The sequence below is a fragment of the Equus caballus genome, chromosome X, assembly GCF_041296265.1.
Source record: "Equus caballus isolate H_3958 breed thoroughbred chromosome X, TB-T2T, whole genome shotgun sequence".
Taxonomy (NCBI): Eukaryota; Metazoa; Chordata; class Mammalia; order Perissodactyla; family Equidae; genus Equus; species Equus caballus.
In genome coordinates this window covers 117,016,228-117,042,604 of record NC_091715.1, presented here as the reverse complement: position 1 = coordinate 117,042,604, position 26,377 = coordinate 117,016,228, and the positions used below count along the sequence as shown (strand labels likewise).

General features: G+C 37.8%; 1 protein-coding gene across 7 annotated transcripts; it reads right to left on the bottom strand.

Annotated features, from left to right (window-relative positions):
* Positions 1-541: 541 nt before the first annotated feature.
* Positions 542-18,703, bottom strand: MCTS1 (MCTS1 re-initiation and release factor). 7 transcript variants are annotated; one of them, XR_011435036.1, is made up of 8 exons: positions 16,581-16,971; positions 15,276-15,428; positions 14,637-14,734; positions 10,900-11,033; positions 8,941-9,008; positions 7,890-8,180; positions 6,676-6,737; positions 542-5,274 (listed from the first exon to the last, which is right to left on the bottom strand). XR_011435036.1 is itself a non-coding variant. In XM_070258357.1 (7 exons), exons 2-7 carry the CDS (start codon positions 16,589-16,591, stop codon positions 8,099-8,101), a joined length of 546 nt encoding a protein of 181 aa, XP_070114458.1. In that variant the 5' UTR covers positions 16,592-16,859; positions 18,585-18,703; the 3' UTR covers positions 542-8,098. The 7 variants fall into 7 exon arrangements, 3 of the variants coding, with proteins under 3 accessions (XP_070114458.1, XP_023490073.1, XP_023490072.1); XR_002805555.2 differs by lacking the exon at positions 16,581-16,971 and adding an exon at positions 15,972-16,205; XM_070258357.1 differs by adding an exon at positions 18,585-18,703 and having other exon boundaries at positions 542-8,180; positions 16,581-16,859.
* Positions 18,704-26,377: the final 7,674 nt, after the last annotated feature.

The window sequence follows — 26,377 nt, the reverse complement described above, 5'->3', positions numbered from 1 at the left end:
CCCACATAATTCCCATTTCTTTAGTAGTTTTCACTGATTCCATGCAAGAATGGCCACATTGGTTATGCTACGCCTTTGGCAATATGGCAAAAGCTTTGGCAGGAAGAGCAAGATCTAAAAATAAGACTCAGATTCTCAATGGATGGATGGGAACGAGGGAGGAAGGATGGCCTTAATATCTGACAGGCTTGCATTTGAAAAAAAAAATAAGAAATGCTTTGATCTAGTGAGTGATTGATGAGACATCCACATAGGTACTCCAAGTGTTGAATAAATGGAGATGTTCTAATAATCAAAACACCAGCCTCATACCATCGGAGGGGAAAGGGGAAAAACTGATCCTTCCTTCTTGACGGAAGACTGAATACTGGCACTGGAGATCTTTTCCGTATTTACCACTCTAAGGCACTCACCTCTAGAAGGAACCTTCAGGGAATACTGCCCATTCTCCATTCCAGTGCCATCCAATAGAAATAGAATGTGAGCTACATGTGTAGTTTTACAGTTTCAAGTAGCCATATTAAAAAAGACACAAGTGAAATTACTTTTAGTATATTTTATTTAGCCAAATATGTCCAAAATATTGTCATTTCAACATGTAATCAACAGAAAAAAACTGAAATAGTTTACATTCTTTTTATGCTAAGTCTTTGAAATCCAGTATGTATTTTACAGTTACAGCAAAGGTCTAACCAATTCCAGAAGTGTTAAACCCCTTCCTCAGCAGGGGGCTGGCACGTGAACGGGAGAAAATGTGAAGTTTCTTCTAAAAGTCCTATTTATTTTTCTGTTTGTCTTGAATGCTAAGGAAATTGCAACCTGACTTTTAGCAGGCCCCAGGCCATCTCCTTGCATGAGTTCAATCACTAGATCTTCCTTCTCAAAATTAAATCATTGAATCCTCCTCCTCAAAATTAAATCAGTGAATCCTCCTTCTCAAAATTAAATCATTGGATCTGGAGCAAAATGTAGATTAGACCCCTCAGAGTTTTTCCTTAGATTATTACTGAACCAAACTCCTCCTGTCAATCATTTTTTTAATTTCCATAATGTTTTATTATCTCAAATAATCTACTTTTATTCTGTCTCTATCATTCATACTATAGTTACTAAATTTTAGTGTATTGGTTTATAAAATTTACTATTTACAAAATTTAAGCAACACTCAAACGTTATAATCAAATGCCGTAGCCCAGAAAACATTCCTAAAGTAGTTGTTGAAGTGCTTTGAACACTGACGGTATTACCATGGACAAGGGAGGAGCTTCTCAGACTGTCGTTAATTTTAATATTCACTAATCCTTTTCCTCATCTATCTTTTGGATATATTGATAATCTCAAAGCAGCTACCAGTCCTGCCTTTGCACATTACACTCAATACTTTCATCTCCCCCACTTCTTAACTAACCCTCCCCCTTGTATCCTTCTCTAAAAAAATCCAGCAAAGGCTTCTAAATGGCATAACCCTTTAAATGGCCACAAATCACCTGGTGACTAATAATAGCAAAAGTTCAGACCTCAGGACTGAGTCCAATTTCAAAAGATTCTTCCAGTATACCCTTGCTGATGAAGAGGGAAACAAAAACATTCCCTCAAAAGCACAAATAAGACACTATTTGCAACCCACTCATCGCATTCAAATCCTACACACATTTTCCCACTGTGGAACAGAGGCTTGGCCAACTTATACTCTCTAATAACTCATAAACAAAGATAGTGATGCGACTGTGGGCTGAGGTTAACATTTTATGAAATGAGGGGAGATTTCCCGTAGAACAGGCTTTGCAACCAGGCAATTCAAATCCCAATTCTGCCATTTATTAGCTATGTATCTTCAGGAAAGTTACACAATCCCTCTGGAGCCTTAGTTTCCTCATTTGTAAGATAAGAACTAAAATCTACCTCAAGGAAACATGGTAAAGATTCAGCTTAATATGTCATTTGAGCTTGTGCATACAGTAGGTGCTCAGGGAATGTTATTCCCGTTCCCTCTTACCCATTTGAACAAGAGTAGCACGTTACACAGTTAAATATGTATCAATCCTTTTTATTAAATATCTTGATAAAATATTGGTGTGAATAACAGCTGGTATTGAATATTCAAATTCACAAGGGAACTCCTTAATTAATAGCTTTAAGATAACATCTGTGCCATACACTAAAACAGCTCTTCCTCAAACAGCTTTTTTATAAAGTAAATATTTTTTAAGGAGAAATTCAGAAGTTGCTTTTAAGAACATTAACTTAGAACACATTCCCCTTTCACGGCAAATTAGACATTATTGGAGCCAAAATTGCCCAAATTGGTATAGTTTCTATCTCCTTTACTTTAATCAAGATGTTTCTCTTTATATCAGCAAAAACCACTGCTTAAGTGAGACTCCTGCATTCCCATTAAATGCATCTGGGCATTTGGTGCTTGAGTGAGAATTGCGTTTGACAACACCCAGAAGCTAATGAGGCCATGTGCCTTCTCTCAGACCTCTGCACTTGAGAGGAAGAAAGCGGAATTACCTTGCGGACTCCTTTCAAAACATTTTAGAAAATATAAAATTTTCACCTCGTAAAACACGACATAAAATAAGTGCAGTATGTGTCCAGGTTTTTATTACATTTAGCCCCTAGTATTTTTAAAACAGAATAAAGCATTGCCACTGAAAAATATTTTCCAGTCATGTGCTTTTTGAAAGTTATTTAGGAGATAGATACTAATTTGATGGGTTAGAGATTGCTGTTATCCCAGTAAATGAAGCTGTTTCTACTCCATGTTCAAATACATGTCAGGTTGAACTTTCTTAAATCTAAAATGCTGACAAAAGCAAACTTTAGAAAGAACTTAGTCATGCAAAAGCATACTTTCTCCTAATCCTGGATAAGTCAACTCTCTAAGAATGCTGTCCAGAGCCTACAGGGTGAAAAGGACTCTCCTCCCATCCTCCTCACCCTGCCCAATCTAGTCCAGATGTTTAAGTGCACAGTGAGTTTTGGCTTTAAGAAATGAATTCTGAATAGGACAGCATGAGAACTGAGGAAAGCAGTATCCAGACTAAGAAGTACATAAAAATCTTCCAGATCATGAGAAACTAAAAATGTGTTAAAACATCAGTATGCAGGAACAGACCTTTCAAGCCCCACTGATAGGGAAGCAAAGCTAGGAGAAAGGGCATGCTGCTTTTAAAAGTTGTCTCAAATTTAAGCTCATTCAAGGACTATTAATAACCTAAATGCAGTTTCATCACAAAATCATCTTATCGGTTTGCAAGTTTCCAAGCCTCAGGACTTCATCATGCATCAACATAGAAGGACAACCCCAGTATTTGGGGACAAAGACAGAAAGTGTCCCCTTTTGAAATAGAAGTTGGTAAGAATAAAACTTAATTGCCTAACCTCAAAAGTCTCCCCAGTATGGCTTTCCCTGAGGCAAAAAGGGAACTGAGTTTGATTTGTTTTCAAGGCATATGTTTGGAGAAATGGCACCTTCTCCAAGCAAATGCTGAAATAATTTATTGCTTAAAACAGTCTTGGAGGCTGGCCTGGTGGCACAGTGGTTAAGTGCACATGTTCCGCTTTGGCAGCCTGGGGTTCGCCGGTTCGGATCCCAGGTACGGACATGGCACTGCTTGGAAAGCCATGCTGTGTTAGGCATCCCACATATAAAATAGAGGAAGATGGGCACGGATGTTAGCTCAGGGCCAGTCTTCCTCAACAAAAAGAGGCGAACTTATGGCAGATGTTAGCTCAGGGCTAATTTTCCTCAAAAAACAACAAAAAAACCACAGTCTTTTGCTCACACGCTTGTGAAAATGAGAAATTACTTATTTCACCATAAGAGATTAAATGACAGTTAATAGTTATCATTGACAATCAAATCTTATGATAAAACATAAAAATAAAATTAGAAGAAAACAAAATTAAATCTTTGTATCTTTTAACGTTAGGGTTTTTCCCCCATGGTAGAGTTCTGAGAACACTTACAATGAACTGGAAGGGAGTCAAGTGAATGATTATGCCTTAGAAGTCCTCCATATTCACATATTGGCTAAAATTAAAGTATTTTAAAATTGGGGAATGGAACAAGAGCAATAAAAATTAGGATGTAGAAATCATGATTTGTTTTACTTTTAAAATGGGACCTCAAAAATGTATAAGAGAGAGCCAGCCTTGATGGGCTACTGGTTAAAGTTCAGCACGCTCCACTTTGGCAGCCTGGGTTTCTTTCCTGGGCATGGAACCATACCACTCATCCATCAGAAGCCGTGCTGTGGCAGTGGCTCATATAGGAGAACTAGAAGGACTTACAACTAGAATATACAACTATGTATTGGGGCTTTGGGGAAGAAAGAAAATGTATAAGATAATCCATTTAATTATAGAATTGGACAATAATGAGGCATGTCATTCTCTGTAACAACTAGAGTTTTAAGTAGAAATTATTTCACTAATCTTTTATTTCTCAAAGTGTTCAAGGATAAAATTTGGTGTTAGTTTTTCACTCTAAGAGGCAAATATTAATACTACTAATTAGTTTGGATGTTTTTTATCTATTTTTCCTCCCCATGACCTGTTCTAATGAACATTATATTAGGAGAAATTCCAGTGAATCATCTCTTCTATCTCTTTCCATACATAAATTATATTCTCCAAGAGGCCAGCCTCTTAGACCAACCAACCAACCTGCCTAACAGTCTCAACATAAATTTAAAAACTGGTTCTCAATGCCGTTCATTCATTCCTATTCTGATGGAGTTGTAGTCCTTTACAAGTACTTAGTTTTAGTTTTAATACAACATTAAACAAACTGGTATTATAGTTCATTATATCTACTCATTCTTTTATCTGCTATAAAAAAGTAAAGTATACATACAAAGTGTAAAAACATAGTAATACAAAGTATACATTTACATGCATCAGTCTCCATGTTGACAGTCATGATTTCTTTAGGAACTACTGCTGAGACTGGGATATTAAGAATACAATTATATTTGGGCTAATTTTTACTGCCTTAATACAGTTAATAACACATTAAACATTAAATGTTCTAAAGGGCTTTCAAAATATTTTTTAATGGCCTAACTCTTACAGGTTATTGAATAACTTGGGTAAGTTTCTGATTGCTTGAGACCTCAGAAGTGATGGTTATATGGACATAAGATGCATACATTTTCATTTTGTTTCTTTCATTATTAATCAGTTTTAGTGGATACTCCTTTAGAAATTGGAACATTTTGAGTTTCCTGAAGAGCCTCGAGAGAGAGATTCTCAAAATTAAGGAACCTAGATAAACAAAGTTAAAATGTTTACCACATTTTGTTTGGGTATACATTCATTTCATATTCCCATTAATATATAATTGCTACATTATTAATATTCTCATGAACAATAAAAAATGAAATATTTACTATAATGAAATACTTCTGCAAATACTCAGATTGTAGGTTGACTTAACACAAAATTAATTTTCAAACTAAAAATGAACTGAAGACACAATGCCTCAGAGAAAACAGGCTCCCCCTGTATTCCTGCTCTTAGGAATGTGGGTAAACTAAGTTTCCTTTAAGCAGAGTGCCCAAAGAGGCTGATATATCTGCTAGTTTAACCTGTTTGAATTCGCTTCCCTGCATGACCTAATGTTTAGAAACTGACCAGGCTCCCATGTGTAGAGTGACACCCCTGTTTAACACCATGACCTGAGGACTCAGATCCAGGGGAAGCAGGAAACATACATATTTAGTCCACATCACCAAGGCAACACAGTCAGTGTACCTCGGTATAGTAGAAAGACAAGCACTGATGATGTTGTATATTTTAAAAGTGTTCCCTACACCCACCATAATAGTGGTTAGAAACAAGGATAAATTATTTCAGAAACCCAGGAATTAAAGGTTTTAACTTCTCTAATATGTGTGTGTGCTTTGTTTTTCATTGCTAACACTCCATAGGCAATCTTGGTCAATTAACATTAATCTTAGTAGTACCAAAAAGAAAGGTTCAAGGTTTGGTTTGGACATAAATGACCTATATATTCTCTTTGTAAGAATATAAGGAACTACAGGCTTCAAATAGGGTGCCTCATCCCCTAAATGGGGAGACATACGAATCTGAAACCAGTAAATCAGCATAAAATGAGACTATCTAAAAGATGATTTATAAATGTATTACTGATGAGACTATTTACACTTTTATCCACCAGGAATAAATAATATAATATGATAAGTTGTAAAATATAACTGTCATAACAAAGGAAAATATTCTACATAGAACTTAAAAAGGATATAGGAAGTAAAATATCAGAACACCTCTACAGCTTAGCAAAGAGAGATTTTGGCAGACATAAGCATTCTAATTGATGATGAAGCAGGATAAATTCTCTAAACCTTACGCCAACCCAGATGAAACAGTCCCCCAAATTATCAACCTTCCTTTGCTCTTATCCATGTTCACCAATAAACTTCCTGTTTACTAATTGCTTACTCTAAGCAGACTTATCACTATAATTTAATACATTTACATTCTAATGTGGGAATCTCCAAGTCTTATAAGTTTCATTAGTGGGAAACAGTTTCTCGTTCTGAGGATCAGACCCTGGATCTATAACCTTCACCTATGTTATTTCTTGGGAGGCCAAGCTGTAACAGCCAGCCAAATGGTCTCTCTCTTTTTACTATCCACCCTCACCTTTCTCACCAACTTCTAACTGTAACACAGGTCACCACAATCTTGTAAATGTCTGTATCCATCTGAAAAATAAAATCACACGTCATATATTTGTAAACAACCAAATGAAGATGGCTGAGACACTAGAATAACAGCAAGGTTATTAGGAAGAAGGGCCTATTATCACTATATAAATTCACCATATAAATTCATAACTGCTCATTTAACTCCCCAAACAGTTTACTGTCCTTACTGAAGTAGGTCACGGCCTTCATATGCCACTTATGATAGGAGATACACATTCTTGGGGGAATACAGTGGGGACCCAAATCTGGAAGTCCTGGGCATCTGTGTAGTAAGATTTTACCTGGCTTCAAGAGAAGGCACTAAATAAATTGAACCTGAATCTGATCAAGCCAATCTGTTTACAGGCTATACATGGGCATAAAAACAAGTTAAATTACTTTACAGTGATACAATCAACAAAATACAGAATGTGGGAAGAAACTCTATAAGACAAAACTAGATTTCTTAAATAATTAATTTAAAGGGGAAAGGGAGGAGGGGGAACTTACAGATTAAAAGAGACAAATAAATAATAACCAAATGCAATATATGGACCTTGTTCAGTACCTATTTCTAGCAAACCAACAGTTTAAAAAAATTAAAAGAGAGACAATCAGGTCCTTTTGTCACATATTTGAACACAGTCTAGATATTTAATCATATTAGGAAATAGTTAAATTTTTTAAGTGTGATGATGGTATTGTGGTTATGATTTTTATTTTTAAAAAACCACTTATCTTTTAAAGATACATATTAAAGTACTTATGAATGAAATGATATATCTGAGATTTGCTTCAAAATAATCAGGGAGTGGGCTGGGAAGGAGTGAGATATAGATATAAGATTGGCCATGAATTGATGCTGGGTGACGGTATGATACAGAAAAGGTCCATTATACTGTTCTCCCTATACTTTTATAAATGTTTGGAATTTTCCATAATGAAAAGTTCAAAAACAACAACAAACAAACAAAAAACACATACAAAAGAAAAGGGGCCCTGGGTTAATGGAATAAAATTCCCGCTCTAGCTGCCCAGTCTAGCCCAATTAAGCAGTTAGATTCTCTGGGGGGTCAGCCATATACTAGCAACTTCCTTTACAGTCCTGCCCTTCCTCTTACATCATTAGTCTAAGAAAGGGCATTAAGTTGTCTGAGTTTGGTTACTTACCAGATACCTCTTAATGTCCAAGTTTGTTACTCAATTTTAACTTGAGTTTAAGAAAAATTAAAATAATTTTTGAAGCTAACAGAATTTTAGCATCTGTTGCATTTATTCAGCATAACCACAGAGGTACTGTCTTCATGCTGTCACACACAGACACAAACACAGATACAGCACAATATCCATATTTAGCCCAAGTGCATTTCTTCTGAGGCTCATTTATATGTCTTCATATGCCACAGCCCATCATTTAAATAATGGATATTTTCAATGCCAATTCCTTTGTTGACTTTCTCACTGTAGAAGGAAAAAAGCACATAAACATATTGTTATGCATTTTTATAGGCTTACTCACGGTAAATATAATTTAAAGTGCATTGCTATTTTGCAATTATTGAGCCACATGTAGGGAATTTATTTATATTACACATTATTGTCTACGTTAAACTACATTACTCTGCTGCAGTTCACATCTTAAAGTGACTCTAGTGATCTGACTAGTGGGTCTATAGAAACAGACTAATGATGTCACCATACCAGGAGAACATCAAAGTGTTACAATTAACCCTGAAACTAAATTAATAGGAACACTTTGGTCATCAAATGAGTTACAAAGTTTTTAAATATGTTGACTATATTTTGACAATTTATCTTTAATATTTCCTTAATATTCTATACCACCAGCTCAAGATATAAGATAAATACTGTGTGGTGCTGAACTATGTCACTGTTTTAAAAACTAGCAGCAAAACATCTTTCCCTCCACCCAATTTAAATCATACTAAATAAAAAATTCCTAAAATACCACATACATACATATAAAACAGCTGTGTTGGCACACGAGTTCTTTTCAGGGTACTTAAGAAAGAATGCAACCTGGAGACAAAATAGGTGGCAATGACTTCCTAAAGTGTTAGGAAAAATCAGAAGTGAGGCTTCTGTGCTTAAATATTTGTAAGATGTGGTATGAATGAGAGCAAATTTCACCTGTAATTCTGATGCTTCCTGCATAGGTTACCCATATCTCAAAAGCTAAGGGGCCTAACATGAGACTTACATATCTTCTGCAGACATCTTCATGACTCCAACACACAGAGCATGCTGTTTTCCTTCTGCCATGATTGCCTGAAAACACACAGCTAAGAAAACTATTTATCTATCAAAATGCCTTGGAGAGGGGGGTGTCAAACAATAATAATCCTACTAGTTAAGCCACTTTGAACCCATTTTGTATCCTCACCTAGACCATTAACTCCTTCAGGGCAGAGACCTAGGAGATTCTGTGGGCACGCTGTAAATACTCAGTAAATGGTAGATGAATTAATCTAATAATCATTCTTGATTTTTAAGTCAAATGTTAATACTATAACCCAGTGCCAACAAAACCAGAATAAGTCATAAAAAAGGAGATAAAATTTCTTACACGTGAATATGAAAAATTATGAATAAATATCAATTGTTCCAGTGTTTTAATCACTGAATGGTGGTTTTGTATAAAGTACACATTAAAACAATAATTATATCCCCAAACTATCTTTAAGAACCCAATGTAAGTTTCAACCTTTCTAGAACCAGAATGTTCTTGATTATCATTTGAAGCATCTAGAATGTTAAACACTGCAGCACGTACTTTAAAAAGTAAAAGTTCAAGGGTATACAGTACCTCTCTGTACTAGTTTTGTAACTTTCTAAAAGTCTATAATTATTTCAAAATAAAAATTATTTAAAAAGTAAAGGCTAGATACTGGGAAAATCTTCCATTTAAGAGAAACTCCAGAACTATAAACTTACCACACTTAAAAAAACCATAAACTTGAAAGGGTAATCTGTCCTCACAGAATACTTTTTTCCATTGGTTTTCAATTCATTCATTCAAATGTTCCACAAATATTTGAGCACCTATTATGTGACCAGTATCTATGTCAATACAAGCTGTTTCTAAGATATAAACATACAACTTACACTAGCCCTTAGATGTAACTGCCATAACAGAGGGCATCCTTCTTGTGAACACAGGACACATTCTTTTTTTTTTTTTTGAGAAAGACTGGCCCTGGGCTAACATCCGTGCCCATCTTCCTCCACTTTATACGTGGGACACCTACCACAGCATGGCGTGCCAAGCAGTGCCATGTCCACACCCGGGATCCGAACCAGCAAACCCCAGGCCACTGAGAGGCGGAACGTGCAAACTTAACCACTGTGCCACCGGGCTGGCCTCGGGGACACATTCTTAAACCGATTCCAATGGCCCGCCCACTCCACAATGATTTCCGCATTCCCACCAAGTATGGTTCCTTTTCTGAACCTGACACAAATGGCCACCTTATCTATGACAAAGAAGATGTCCTTTTGTCCAGAGTAGTTGACAATAACCTATTTAATCTACATTATAGCTGAAACAGCACGGTAGAAATGGAAATAATGCAGAATTGTTCAGCAACATTATGAGTTGAATAACTCCTTAAGGACTATCTGGGACTAACATTTCTCTTTGAGAAAACATGTTCTGAGCCCCAAACAACCAACTTAAAATGAATTTTAAAATAAAAGTTGGGGATTGCTAATATTTCCCAATATCCACTTCTAACACCCTACCTAGTGCCTAAGTTCTTTTCCCTTTTGAGTGCTTTTCCTCCAGTGTATCTGGGTAAGTCAAATGTCATAGCAGCAAACTGATGTCCAAAGAAGTGATCCAATCATATCATATACATCCTCTCCATTAATAATCAAGAGTTTCATACCGTGTCCTGAGTCTGATAACATTGGGCCTATCTGGGCTGAAATGCAGCTGGGACTCTTTTATTACTTGTTCTCATTTAACTTCTAAAATGGGACATAATCTAGTCTCAAGAAATAATGCTACTTCCCACATCTTCAAATGTAAGCAGAAAGGCATGAGACAACAGTAATCTCCAAAAAAGCACATCTGATGTTCTCTTGGATGACAGATCTTTCAGTAACGACAAGAATACAATGAATACATTTTTCAACAGTTATAGCCTGGGAAGGATACAACAATCGTATCTACTGCAGCAGGGTAAAGTTTAGCTCCAGGAGAAGTTAAGCCTGGACACATGATATTTGCTCCACTGAGTACAAATTTGATGGCTCCTTTATCAACCTGTTGGTGTGGCAGGATAAAAGGATCTAGAAGAAAAGAAATACATAACATATATTAATAAGAATAATGACTCAACAGGAAAAGGCAAAGGACATGAACAGATATTTCCCCAAATTATAGTACTCTGACAGGTGCAAAATAAAACGGAAACGCCATCCTTCACTAATCAAATTGGTAAATATTTGTAAGCAATTTCCAATGCTAGCAAGAATGTAGGAAAACTGGCATTCCCACATACTGCTAGTAGGCTTACAAACGGGTACAACCTTTCTTTAGGACTATTTGGCAAGATGTATTAATAGCCTTGAAAAGGTTCAAACTCTTTGACTCAGTAATTCTACTTCTAGGAACTTATCCTAGGAAAACATGAGAGATGTACAATATATTTAGGTAGAAAGATATTCACTGCAGCACTAATATTTACATCAGAAATAAACTAGAATCAACCTAAATGTCCAACAGTAAAGTAAGAGATAAATGATTTGAGGTATGTCTATAATATCTATATAAATAGAAGCATGGTTTTGGAGAAAATGTAATCACTTGGAAATGTTCATAATATAGTGTTAAGAGGAAAAAGCAGAATAAAAAACTACCAAAAAGATCAGTGGTTGCTAGGGGGTGGGGGGAGGGGATAAGGGAAGGAAAAATAGGCAGAGCACAGAGGATTTTCAGGGCAGTGAAACTATTCTGTATGGTCCTAAAACAGTGGGTAGATAACATTACGCATTTGGCAAAACCCACAGAACGTATAACACAAAGAATGAACCCTAATGTAAACTATGCTCCTTGGTTAATAATAATGTATTGATATTGGTTCACCGATTCTAACAAATGTATCACACCAATGCAAAATTTTAATAACAAAGGAAGGGGGGAGAAGTATATAAGAACTCTGTACTTTCTGCCCAATTTTTCTGTAAACCTAAAACTGCTCTAAAAAATAAAGCCTATAAGTTAAAAAAAACTAACAGAGAGCCCAATTTAAAAAGGAAAAAAATATACATTTACACAGATACACACACAACACAGGAAATAACTGGATGGAAGTACACTGATATACTAACAATGGTTATCTCTAGGTCATGGGAATACAGGTGACTTTGTTTCTGTATTTTCCAAATCTCTAGAATGAACACATTCCCTTTGTAATCTTAAAAAATTTATTTTCCTGTGTGTATGTGTGTCTACAAATGATTCATAACCTAACAATTAAAGGATCCCTGAAGGAATTAAAACAATGACTGGGGGAAAAACTTTTTAGGGTTCTCAGGGCTCTCTAGAAATAATAACAACAATAATGGGTAAAATTCATTCATTTTAATATCTTACCACTAGCCCTCCCACTAGTCAGAGAACAAGTAAGTCTTTTTCCTACCAAGACTACAAATTAATTTAAACATGGCTCCAAATTAATATAAACATCTTACTGATAAAAAGGAACCTGAATGAATGAATGCATTTACTACTCACAAGCCATAATTTGTTTTCTAGATCTCCATCCTCATTAGTATCTTCCCTTTATAATGATGATGATGATCCTGATCATGATGATGAAAATAAATAGTAGTAGTGGACATTTATTGAACAATTACTACAGCATGATAATGGCTATCATATATTGAGCACTTACTATGTCCTAGGCATTGTGTTAGCTGCATTACATGCACTATCTCATTTAATCTTCACAATCCTGGGAGATGTAATATACAATTGTGTCCATTTTTAAAGATAAGAAAACAAGGCTTAAACAGGTTAAGTGACTTGACAAAAGTGACATGCACTGAGAATCGAACCCAGATCTGCCTAACTCCAAGCACATACTTTTAACCACCATATTATCCTGCTTCTTGCACAAGAATAACTTTAAGATGTTCTAAAAGTTTGTTTCCCAGCAAAATATTATTAAATAGGAACATCTTTTTCTTCTAATTTATTATGAAAATGTTTAACATATAGAAAAACTGGAAGAACAGTTCAATGAACACCTGTGCACCATCCATTTAGACTCAACAACTGTTCATTAACACTTTGCTATATTTGCTTTACCTCTTTCTATTTATACACACACATTCTTTCCCTCTACAATTTGAAATTTCAGAAATGACGCTTCACCATAAATAAGCACACATCACCTAAGAATAAAGTCATTCTCCTACATACTAGTATAATACTATAATACTAGTATAATACCTAAAAATTTAACAACAGTTCTATAATATCATATTATAGCTAAACCATATTCAAATTTTCCCCAACAGTCCCAAGAAAGTCTTTTATATCTATTTTGCAGAGAGGAGGAGTGCTTGAATTTTGTGTTTTTCAAACCAGAATCCAATCTAGATTCATGCAATACATTTGATTATTTTGTCTCTGTTCTCTTTTAGTTGAGTAGGAATTAATGTCATCAAAATGTCTTAATGTTACCAAAGTATTTTCATTTTAAACATTTTCCCATTGCATCAGGACACTTTCTCTCCATTGTGGTTTTTTTAACCTGATGAAATCAATACTTAATCAAATAATTGTAAATATTCTTTTATAAACATTAAAGTGCTTCACCTCTTTTAAGACGTGCCTAATAGCTTTACTGCTCCAGACCTCTGCTCCACCAGGTAATTCATAATTTATCTCCTCTTACCAAAAACCAAACTCATTAATTAAGTCATCAATACCACCTATAGAGCCCGCCAGTCACTCCCTTTCTGCCTCTTGGCTAGAATACCAGATACATACTAGTTTGAAAAGCAGAAATTTTACTTCACAGTTAAAAACTGCTTGTGCAGGGGCCGGCCTCGTGGCCGAGTGGTTAAGTTCGCGCGCTCCGCTGCAGGCGGCCCAATGTTTCATTGGTTCGAATCCTGGGCGCAGACATGGCACTGCTCATCAAACCGCGCTGAGGCGGCATCCCACATGCCACAACTAGAAGGACCCACAACAAAGAATATACAACTATGTACTGGGGGGCTTTGGAGAGAAAAAGAAAAAAAAATAAAATCTTTAAAAAAAAACTAAAAACTGCTTGTGCACTGGGACTGTATCTTCCCTTGGATTTTCTTTTGTAATGTACTCAATCTAACAACATGCAAAGGTGGATACTTAATAAACATTATTTTGTTTCATAACACCTGACCTTGGCACTCAACTTACAATAACTGGGACTCCCACAATTACCCAATGCTTTCCCTTATACAGAATTATCTCTATGAGGCAAATCTAGATACAAATTTAAAAGAAAATGCTCACAGCATTTATCATAGTTTGGGAATATATATTTGTGTAATTATCCAATTGTTGTCTATTCCCCCAACTAGACTGTTGACTTCAAGGGACAGAGACCACGTCTGTCTTTGCTTCCCATCACATTCTGAGTACTTAGCTCAATGCCTGGAACATAGTAAGTTCAATAAATATTTGTTGAAAGGATGAATGAATGCTCTTTCTTGGGCTTTCTGGAATGCATGATGAAAGAATTTGCATTTTTCAGATTTACCACAAGATGGGGATTCATCTAAGTTTTATATTCCATATTACCTAGTACTAATAAATAAGTTAACTACCAGAAGTCACTTTCAACACCTTTTTTGTCTCTTCATATCCCCAAATACATAATTTCTAACAAGACTTACATTTGTGAAGTAACCTTAGGGTTGGATAAAAAGGGCCTTCTCTTTGTCTAAAAAATAGTAACTCTCCGTTTACTGTAAGGATTTCTATATGTTCATGGCTGTAAGACAAATGTCACAAAATACCAAGTTAGATATTTTCTTTCAAAAATGAATATGCCAAACATCATTTAAATAATGTATAATATGAAACATGCATATACAGAGATACAGCAAACTTTTAATTTCAATAAAGATATGGGTAAAAAAACATTGTTTAAATTGTTTTACCTACCATATCAATGCAGTAGGAAAAAAGAGAAAAATATGACCTACTACTATTTTACTTCACATTTTGTTATTTTAATTTCACTGTTAGATAATTCAATAAAACAAATCTTTAAAGTATAAATGGAAATAAATTAAATCCAATTCTAAATAAAAACATCTAACTCTTTAATAAAACAGTACACAAAGCCACATTTTTCACAAACACAGAAAAACATTTGAAAATACAAATATTGATGTTTTATTCTATTCATCTACTCCCACAATTAATCTATCAATAGTTAATGTGAAAATAACTCCATTTTTTATGAGTGCAATCTAATTATACAACATTCAGCTACTCTGAGCTTTACATAGAGAAAAATAAAGACTTACCATCTCACTATTTTGACAGGATCTTTCTTAGGCATGATTTGATTAAGCCATGGTTCAATAACTGGAAATTGCTCTACCAATTGGTTCTTAATACCCTTTATAACTGAGGTTTTCAACTGGATGCAGTTGGACACATTTTCTTTTTCATCGAATCTGCCAAATGATTTTTGCAAGAAAAAAAGGCATTTCTAAGAAGACATATCAGAACAGCTAAAGGTATTGTTTTAGTCATCTATTCCCAAGCAAGTATTTAGATGCCTAAAATAATTATGAAATGAATTGTTTTTAAAAATACCATTTCCCTTTTATTCTGTCCGGCACAAAACCAACGTCTTAATACACCATTAAAATAAGCTGTCATGTATACACAATTAGTGGGGGTAGGGGGAGAATATGAGGCATATTTCACATTATAATCTGTAATCAGCTACACAAATGCCTTTCCTGGAAAATCTTACTCACTTCTACCCAGGAAGAAACAAAGATTCCCATCTAACAAAACCTGTGTGAAAAAACAAAAGAAAATAGAAAACCCCCCAAGTGTTGAAATACAAAAGATCAACCCAAATGTAATACAGAAAATCGGCACCTGTTAGGCTATGTAATCTGCCGAGATTTTTTAAAAAGTGATGATGATGATGATGATTTCTAAGATCCCTATTTATTTTTGCTCAAAATGTCATGCAAAAAACCCACCTTCCTTTGCCCATTTTCCCCCTTTGCTTTTTGTGTCTACCAAATCTGGAAGGCAAACAGACTAGGTTGGTTCCCAAAGACTTTTTGTCTTCCTTACACTGAATAGCCTATAAGGCAATCACGCTATTTTTAAGCCAAGGTTAATCTGGCAGCTAGGCAAAAGGCATGACAGGCCGCTTGCTTCCTTCCTGTCACCCAGACTCCTTCACTCCCATGACCCAGGAAGTCAAGCCTTCCCTTATCCAGTTCATAACTAATAAACATACGGCACTGAGTGCAGGGCTCTCCTCTCAGCTAAAGAGGATATGCCCCTAAATCACAGCGCAAGGATGTAATTGGTAGAACCCCAGGAATGGAAATAGGACTGGGAGAGGGGGAAAAAGAGAGGCAAGGAGAAAGAAAACAAGTGCGGGAGGTCCGAACCCCTATTGAGGATTAGGGATGGGAAGCTTAAAGAAGTGTTGCAAGTGAGAGCATAGTATTATAGAAGATCTTAGGGAATAAGGATGGCAGGGGTAGGGGAGAGAGAAATAGGATCTTTGCTCTCGCCCTCTTCCCCACCCCCACCGCCTTTGTGAGCAGCCGACGGAGGCCACAGCATGTCCTTACTTCTTGAACATGATCCAAGGTGAAGGGGGCGACGATAGGGAAGGGCCCGGAATGGGGAAAAAATTGAATTAGCAAGGGTCAGGCAGATCCCCTTACACGAGGAAGGCCGGCACTGACAGTCGGAGCTGTTGTCGTTTTCCGGAAAGGGAGACAGGCAGCCGCACTTTACGCTTCTCAATGAAATTTGACTACTTCCGCTCCTCTGAACACGTCGGCGCTTTTGCCGCCCCTTTTTGGGCTACCGATTCCTCTCCAGAGCGGATAGCTCAAAGGGCGGGACTTGAAAAGGAAGAACAGATAGAGCAATCGTCGTAGTTGCAGGAAGAGAAGAATGGACGGGGCGGGGAAATCAAGCCAGGCAGCATTTATGGCAGTTGCGTCAGTTACGGGTTCCTCAAAGGGTCAAGATTATTCCGTGTTTCGCTGCTACCTACTCTTAGCCTAAATAATTTTTTAGTGGAAATGGTTTTTGTGCCCTGAGGCAACCGAATGGATTGGTGCTTAAGGACCAGCATGAACTCAGGCAAGCCTTATGCCATCATGTTAATGTACTCGTGGGCTTGCCAAATTTAGCAAATAAAAATGCAGGACACACAGATCTCAGTTTTAGATAAACAATGAATACTTTTTTTAGTATAACTATACCTCGTGCAATATTTGGGACATACTTATACTAAAATAATTCCTTGTTAACTGAATCTAATTGGGCGTCCTGTATTTTAATCTAGCAACTATATTCACGGGCCACAGTGAGGTGACCCCATAGAATTATTCACTAGGTTGCCGTCCCCTGCCTCACACCCATACCTATCACGTTGAGCTATAAATCAAGAGAGGTAATCTCCTTGAATGATAGAATGGCCTCTAGGCGAGCAATACTAGACTAACTTGATTGAAGAGATAACAGCTAAAGAATCACGGTTTACTGATGTAATTTTAAAAAGGAGAAAGAATCAAGGGTTTTGATCGGCAAAGAAAGCATAGAAAAATATAAAACCTAAACAGGCGCTACTCAAGCGGTGGGGTGGATGTGCCCTGACCTGGAAAACAAATACACCAGCCTCTCCAGGGGAAAATACTCTATACTGGGGAAGATGGGAGCTTGGAGCAATCATAACAAATGCTACTATGTGTTTGAACTGTACAACTAACTCACCTTGCCTTGATTCTACAGTAGCAATAATCTTCTGATTATAATTTAGCTTCCCATGACCATCTGCCTGGAAAGAATTTACTGTTTTCAAATCAAATCTGCATGAACAATAGTTTGTCTTTGTAAATTAATAAATTGACATCCTGGTTTATACATCAGTCTCTTGTGAAGGTCCTTAGCGTGAATCCGCATCCTCAGCATCAATCAACTCTGTGGCATTTAGAATATTGAGTTTATGAACATGCAAAACTGAAGCCCAGACCCCAAGCTATGATTAGTGCTACACCGCTGGGCTTCTTGCCAAACAGCTTTCCTCTCCTGGCAACTCTCACATCGCTCTGGGAGCCTACCATGTAACAATAAATACATTATATCAGCAATAAACAGTTATTATTAAGTAGTTTGAGATGAGTGAAAATATGTAATTTTTATTTGGTCTATATGTGATAACACCATAGTAATACCTAAATGTTCCACTAGTAAATAAAATTTAACTTGATGGACTCAAAAATTAACACCTACATGGATTTCCTAATTTCTTGAACTTTTTGTTTGAGAAAGCTTCTAATTTTAGACTTATTAAAAAGTATTATGCTGAATATTTGCAATACTAGAATTAATAGCTAACTTTTAATTCTATAAAAATTATACATACTCTAAATTATAACAAATCCCACATGCATGGGAATAGATATATAGCTACATGTACATACATATTTCAATCCACTTTCATACACTCTGATAATCACAGAAACCGAATCTGGCTTATGACAGATGCCAAGTTAGGTCATTAGTATTAAAGAGGTGTTTAGTTCTGCAAGTGTGCATGAATACCTTCATTCATAACTCACCTACACAGATGCATAAGCAGGGCCCGCTTTTCACCACAAGGTGTTTCTAGTTTTGTGTTGTAAGTGTATCATGATAAAGTGGATTCTGTTTTTCCAAGATTATAATCGAGGGTTTGCTCCTGAAAAAGGACTCATTTTCAAATAAATCATTGTTACAATATGTCGCAAAAGAAGAAATACCTCAAAGTAAACCTCTTCAAAAATTAAAATAATTAACTTCATTTATTCATGTGATATATAGTTATAAAGGAACTTTATGTTTTAGACATGCATGCTCTCTGTACTATAATTTGTGCATAAATGTTCTGTGCAATTTATTTTACAAGGGTCCTCAATGTACATGCAGCACAGGACACAGAAAATTAAAGTCTATCATGTATTTTACTAAAATAAGTAACCTAGCTATAATAAGCATTAAACATTTAATGATTGTATTTGCCTTCTTAGAATTTTGAAAAGATTTTATAGGGTCTTCTTGACATGAGGCTCTAAAACGCTGCCCATGGAAGTTTGCAGTAAGGCCTCCTTTTCTTCTTCATAAGCTTCTGTGAGCAATAAGCTTGGTACCAAAACCCTCCAGAGTGTCCAGCAAAGAAAGTTTTCTTTAGGAGGTAGGCCACAGCTTTGAACGCTGGAGAAGCTGCTTTCACTGCAAGAAAGAATTGGACCCCTGCCAGACTCCTGCTGGGCCTCACATCTCAGAAAGCCTGTGAAGTCTTCCATTAAAGTCGATTTTCCCACAAACTGCCTCTCAGTCTTACACCTTAGAGCTCCCTGCAGCCTGGCTTTATATTCTCCACAAAGACAAGACATACCTAAGATTCACACCACTACTCCCACCACCAATCACTCACAGAGCACAGGTGAGAAAACTCACTGGCCTCACCACTGCCTGGATCATTCCATACTGAGCAATATACAGAACACCAACAAAACAGCAGCCCACGCCTCTAGTCCCAAATACAGCTAAATTTGGAGAGACCTGAGAGCCCCCTATTTATCAGAAGACTGTCAGTTCTCACCATCTTACCAAACCTGTGATAAGCTGAACCCACCGTGCCTCACTCAAATCCCTGTTTGCCTTTGTCATCACCCAATATGTAAGCACCCAGTTCAGCTTATTTGCTCTGTGACCTTGGGCAACTCACTTAAACTCTGTGTCTGTCTTCTCATCTGTAAAATAAAAGCTCTACTTTATCATGTTCTTATGAGGATTAAAAGCAAAGTATGCAAATCATTGTTAAATTATTATTATTGTTATTATTAAATTACTATTATTGTTTTTATCATTATTCCTCTCCTCCAACCTCATCCCCATATTCCTCTGTGCTTCTTCTCCCTGTTCCTGACCTCTCATTTCTACCTTAACTTCCAGGTACTTCTGCTGTGCCTTCTGGAACACCATCCCATGATTAGCAAACTCTCCTACCATCCTCCAACTCATCCCTGAATATCCATTGATATTCTTGGCTTTCTCATGAGGATGGAGCTTCCCTGACAGCCCTTTCAAGTGAAAGTGGTTTATATGAACATGCTACATGTACTGCAGAGTTGGGAGGTGAGGTGAGCATCCTCTTTCAGCCACACTACAACTTCCAGACAATTCCTCCTTCACCCTCAGGTAAAAAACCCTGATTCTTGTCCCTCTGAGTTTCACACCATTTGGTTACACCTTAACTCCCTCTTTGCTGTCCTCTACTCATTCATTAAAGATCCTGTCATCTGGTTCACAGCCTTTTCTCTCCACCCTAGAGCTGTAAAACACTGCAAGAGAAAATCACACCGTTGAATAAATTGGTACCACTCTGAATTTGTAGTCACCAGCCTCAAGTGGGCCTTCAATATTCCTGGGGAATCCTCTCATGTTTTCAGCTCATTCTCTCCAGTGATTCTTTCAAAGCCTCTCCATTCTCCTCAAAACTCCAACTCTCCAACGGTCCCTTCAATCTTACCAAATAACTCACCTCTTAAAGATAAGATAGAAGTTCCACATGGGAAACCAACTTCCTACTACCTACTACTACCAAACTAACTAGTAGAAGCCATCCTTCTACTGTTAAAATAAGAGCTAGTCCTCTTCCAATCTAGGTCTAATCCTCCATGTGCATTCCAGATCCCATTCACATATGGGTCCTCAGTAACTCTACTCAATCTATTATTATCCCTCTCCTGTATCTTCAACCTCTCCCTCTCTCTGGCTCCTTCCTCTCAGCTTTTTCAGAGGAAATACGTGAATATGCCCACATCATATAACACTCAAACAACACAGATGTACAATGACAATAATAACAGCTAGCCTCTATTGAGTACTTACCCTATGCCAGGCACTGTTGCAAGTACTTTCATGTATTAACTCATTTAATTCTCAGAGTGACTTTGTGAAGTAGATACTATTATTATTTCCATTTTATGGGTAAAGAAATTGAGGAAAAAGGAGGTTAAGGAGCCTAACTTGCCCAAGATTACCAATTTATGAAGTACCAGAATCTGGATTTGAACCCAACCAGTCACAACTCTGGTCTCTAAGTCACACTCTCTGAAGTCCCCTTCCCTTTTCCTGCCCCTTGCCACCCTTCCCTCCTCAGCTCTTCCCTTCTTTCCTTCCCTTCCCACCCCATAGGTAATAACTGGGGATAGTTTTGTGTGTATCCTTCCAGAAAATTTTTGGTGTATTTACATATATATTGTACAAACATGCTTTTAAAAAACATAAATGGGATCATACTATGCATGCTATTTTGCTTTTGCTTTTTTCACTTTATGCGAGAGATTATCTTAGAGATTTTTCCACATCAGATCATAGATGATGGTAGATAGGTAGATAGACAGACAGACAAACTTCATTGCTTTTGATAGCTAAAGGGCCTTCCATAATATATATGTACCATAATTTATTTAACCAGTTCTCTTCTGATAGTCATTTAGGTACCTACAACAGGATCAAAGGTTAGGATGGAGCCAAAGAACTCCAATGCTTCTCAGACCTTCTACTGGCCTCCCATCATCAGGGGTCTGGGTCCTGTGTTCTAATACCTATCTTAACCTCAAAAGTCCTCAACTGCTTCAACAGGAGGTCAGTGGGCACCCCATACACCACCCTTCCCCTGGCAGAATTCAGGAACAAACTCATGCACTGGGACTAAAACCATACCTCCTCAAGGCTTTCACCCACTGTCAACAGTGGTCAAGAGGGGGCCCAGGCATTCCAAGTAAGGGCTCAGAGTGGGGCAAATTTCAAGCTTCCCCAAACTTGCTCGGCTCTGTCAACAATTCAAGTAGGAGCCCCAAACACCTATTGCTTCCTACAACCTCACAATCACTGTCTACCTTGAGTCCACCAGGGACTGCTCTCATTGGAACACCTGTCTCCGTTTATGCCAGTCACCATAAGAAGCCCCAGACTCCCGAGTCACCCCTCATCTCACCCACTCTCATCTCTATTTGGATCTGTACACCCCCTATTCTGTCCTCATTTCCCATGTTTCCCCAACTGTTGAAGTCTTTCCACTGTATCTTCTGGAAACCACATCCATCAACAAAACTTCCTATATTCTCAGCCTCCTCTCTATGTGCTCCCTTCACCTTCTTATTCTAAAGGAAACCTGGATCTTCCCTGCAGTCATGGCTTCTGCTATAGCCCTCAGATGAGGCTGTTTACTGTCCCACGAGGTGGGGTAGGAGTCCTCCTGGTTCCTTGTCGACACTTCCAGACCCAGAGAGAGACCCTTCCCCTCTCTCTTCCCTAAAACTTTCCCTCTTTGAATTTCATGTCAGCAGATTTTTTTTTTTTTTTTTGAGGAAGATTAGCCCTGAGCATACATTTGCTGCCGATCCTCCTCTTTTTGCTGAGGAAGACTGGCCCTGAGCTAACATCCGTGCCCATCTTCTTCTACTTTATATGTGGGATGCCTACCACATCATGGCTTGTCAAGCAGTGCCATGTCCGCACCCGGGATCCGAACCAGCGAACCCCGGGCCGCTGAAGTGGAACGTGCAAACTTAACCTCTGTGCCACAGGGCCGGTCCCCATGTCAGCAGATTTTATTACCCATCCACCGGCACTCATTGTTCCTGTCATCTGCTGACCTCTGGATTACTCCCCCTCATTTCTCAATTTTAACTCCAGGGATTCTGTCACCCCAACACTAGTCCTATTATAATTACTGAATCTTTCAATATATGCTTAATCGATCTTTCCAACATCCTTTGCACTCAGCTCCTTGACCTCCATTTTTCCAATGATCTTGCTTGCCCTCCACCTTATCTCAGCCACTCTCTCCCATAGTCATATCCTAGACCTTGCCTTTACAGTAACTGAAACCCCATCATAATCTCATTTTCATGTATTCCATTCTGACCACCACCTCCTCTCTTTACAGATCACTCCCTTTAATAGTCTGATTGCAATATTCCTTTACCCCCATTCAAACCTCCAATCCATCGATCTTACCAACTGCTCCCTGTCCCTCACCCTTGTCATCCTCTTAATTGTCTCCTTACCCAGTTCAATCATTCCCAGGTCAATCATAAACACTCCATTCCATATACCCTCAAGTCCCTTTCCTCTTCTCACTTTGATACACTCACTTGGCAAAATCTGACCCAGGTTAAATCTAACCCTGCCCACTCTCTGTCCCTAGATCCAGTTTGAATATGGCTGGAGAAAAACACACAGCCATGCTGACTGGCTTCATTTTAAATTCATGACCACTAATCATAACTGGGCCCTTAATGCTGCCTGGCAGTCATACTATATATTCCTAGACTAGTGCTGTCCAGTGGAACTTTCTGCAATGTTGGAAATATTCTATAATCTGTGCTGTCCAAAACAGTAGCCATTAGCACATATGGCTACTTATATTTACATTTAAACAATTAAATTAAATAGAATTTTAAAATCAGCTCCTTAGTTATATTAGCCACATTTCAAGTGCTCAGCAGTCACATGTGGCTACTGGCTAAGTATTGGACAGCACAGCATAGAACTTTCAGTCTCCCCTAGTGACCATTTCTCTCCTCCAACCCCCAATACCTTCCACAGACTCCTGCCACCCCATCTATCCAATTCTACCAGCATACTCAGATACTCGGTCTTCTCTCCCATTACTATAGATCAGTGGTTCTCAAAGTGTGGTCTGAGGACCTCTGGGAGTCCATGAAGTCCTCCTGTTTCCAACTAGATGTTTGTATGAGGTTGGATTTTTCTCTATATTTCTACTAGAACTACATATCACACAGATTGAATGCAAAAGAAGATATGAAAATTCAGCTTCTGTTAAGCAAGGCATTTAAAAAATTTGCAAAAATGGGAAACAATGCCATTCTTATTACTAAAGTTTTTTTGTTTTGTTTTGGAAAATATTGTTATTTTTCATTAAAATGTGTTGGTATGTCAACATGTGAGACTTTTCTTATTGTTATTTTATAACAAATACATAAATATAATTTTTTTAAGATTTTATTTTTTTCCTTTTTCTCCCCAAACCCCCCCCCCCCCGGTACATAGTTGTATATTCTTCGTTGTGAGTCCTTCTAGTTGTGGCATGTGGGACGCTGCCTCAGCGTGGTTTGATGAGCGGTGCCATGTCCGCGCCCAAGATTCGAACCAACGAAACACTGGGCCGCCTGCAGCGGAGCGTGCGAACTTAACCACTCCGCCACGGGCCCAGCCCCAATACATAAATATTTTCAAATTTCTAAGTTTTAACTTATAATATAGTAAGTGTTAATAGAAATATCCAACATGAACAAAAGCTCTTTGGGGTCTTCCATAATTTTTGAGTGCTGAGATAAATTTGAGAACTGTTGTTATAGATGACTCATCTGTGCTCCTAAAGTCAATCCTTCCACTTGTGAACCAGCTCCCCTCCCCTCTCAGCTGCTTCACGTCATGGCTTAACCACTTATCCCCTATCTCTCAGGAATCACCATTTTTCCCTCTCTTTACTGGATCACTCCCATCAGCTTACAAAAATGCTGTTACTTCTCCATCTTAAAAATCAAAAAAACAACAAAGCTCTCTTGATCCAGCTTCTCCCTCCAGCTCCATTTATGAGCCCCCATTATAGCAAAACATCTGAAAAGACTTGTATATGCTCGTTGTTTCCAATTTCTCTCCTCCTATTCTCTCTTGAACCTACTTCAATTAGCCTTTCTCCCCAACCACTCTATCAAAACCGCTCTTGTCAAAGTAATTAGTAAATTCCTCATTACTAAATCCACTAGTCACTTAATCTTAATCTTACTTGACCTATCTGCACCACTTTACAGAGTTGACCACTCCTTCTTCCTGGAAACACGTTCTTCAATCGTCTTCTTTTGATTTTCCTCCTACCTCACTGGCTGCTCCTTCTCAGATTCCTACACTGATTCCTTCTTGTCTCCCAGAATTCTGTCCTTAGTCTTCTCTTCTCCTTCCACACTCCCTACCTTGGTGCTCTCATCTAGTCTCATAGCTTGGAATACCATTTATATGCCAATGACACCCACATTTATTATATCTCCAGCCTAGATCTCCCCCTTGAACTTGACTTGTATATCCAACTACCTACTTGACATCTCTGTTTGGGTATCTAAAAGACATCTCAAACACATGTCCAAAACTGTATTTCTAGACTCTCTCCATTCCATCCACCCCACCTCCACCCCCCCACACACACACCCATCCCCAAACCTATTTTTCCTCCCATCTTAAGTTATTGACAACTCCATCTTTTCATGTGCTCAGACCTCAAATCTTGGGAATTTCCTTGACTCCTCTCTCTCACACTCCACATCCAAGTCATCAGCAAATCCTACTGACTCTTCAAAATATATCAAAAATTCAACCACTCTTCATGACCTTCACAGCTACCATTCTGGTTCAGGCCATCATCTATTGCCTGGACTATTTCAATAGCCCCAAAACTGGTCATTTACCTCTGCCTCTCACCACAATCTATTCTCAACACAAGCCAGATTTTCCTATTAAGCATGAAAGTCAAATTAAAGTCTCTTCTCTACTCAAACCTCCACAATAATTCCCCATCTCAACTAAAGTAAAACCAATATCTGTATAATAGCTTACAAGGTCTTTTATTATCTGGATTCCTGTTACCTCTTCAGCTTTATTTCCTACTACTCTCCCTCGCCTTGTCTTACCCTTCTCCAGTCACACTGACCTCCTTGCTATTTTCGAACACACCAGGCATGCTCACATCTTAGGGTCTCTGCACTGGCTGTTCTTTCTACCTGGACAGCTCTACCCCAGATCTCCAATGTCTACTTCCCTTACCTCCTTCAGGTCTTGCTCAAATCTCACCTTTTCAATGAGGTATTGCCCTATTCTCCCCATTTAAAAATGCCATCTGCCCCCCATCCCTTTATTCCGTTCAATTTTTCCATAGTATGTATCACCTTCTAACATACTATAAAATTTATTATGTTATTGTTTATTGTGTCTCTTATCCGCTAGATTGCAGTCTCCACAAAGGCAGGGATTTGTCTGGTTTTGTTCACTGTTGTATCCAAGTTCCTGGCACATGGTAAACATTCAATAAGTATGCATTGAATGAATAAATGGAATACTACTTCAGCTACCATTAAACATCCATGTTCCCCATTATAGCTACAATCCTTGAGACAGTTGTCTAAACTCACTGTCTCCAATTCCTCTCCTCCTACTCTCTTAAACCGACTCCAGTCAGCCTTTTGTCACCACTGTGCCTCTGAAACAGCTCTCATCAAGGTTACCAAGGACCTCCACCTTGCCAAAACCAAAAAAATCATTCTCTTCTCATTTTACTCAAACTCTC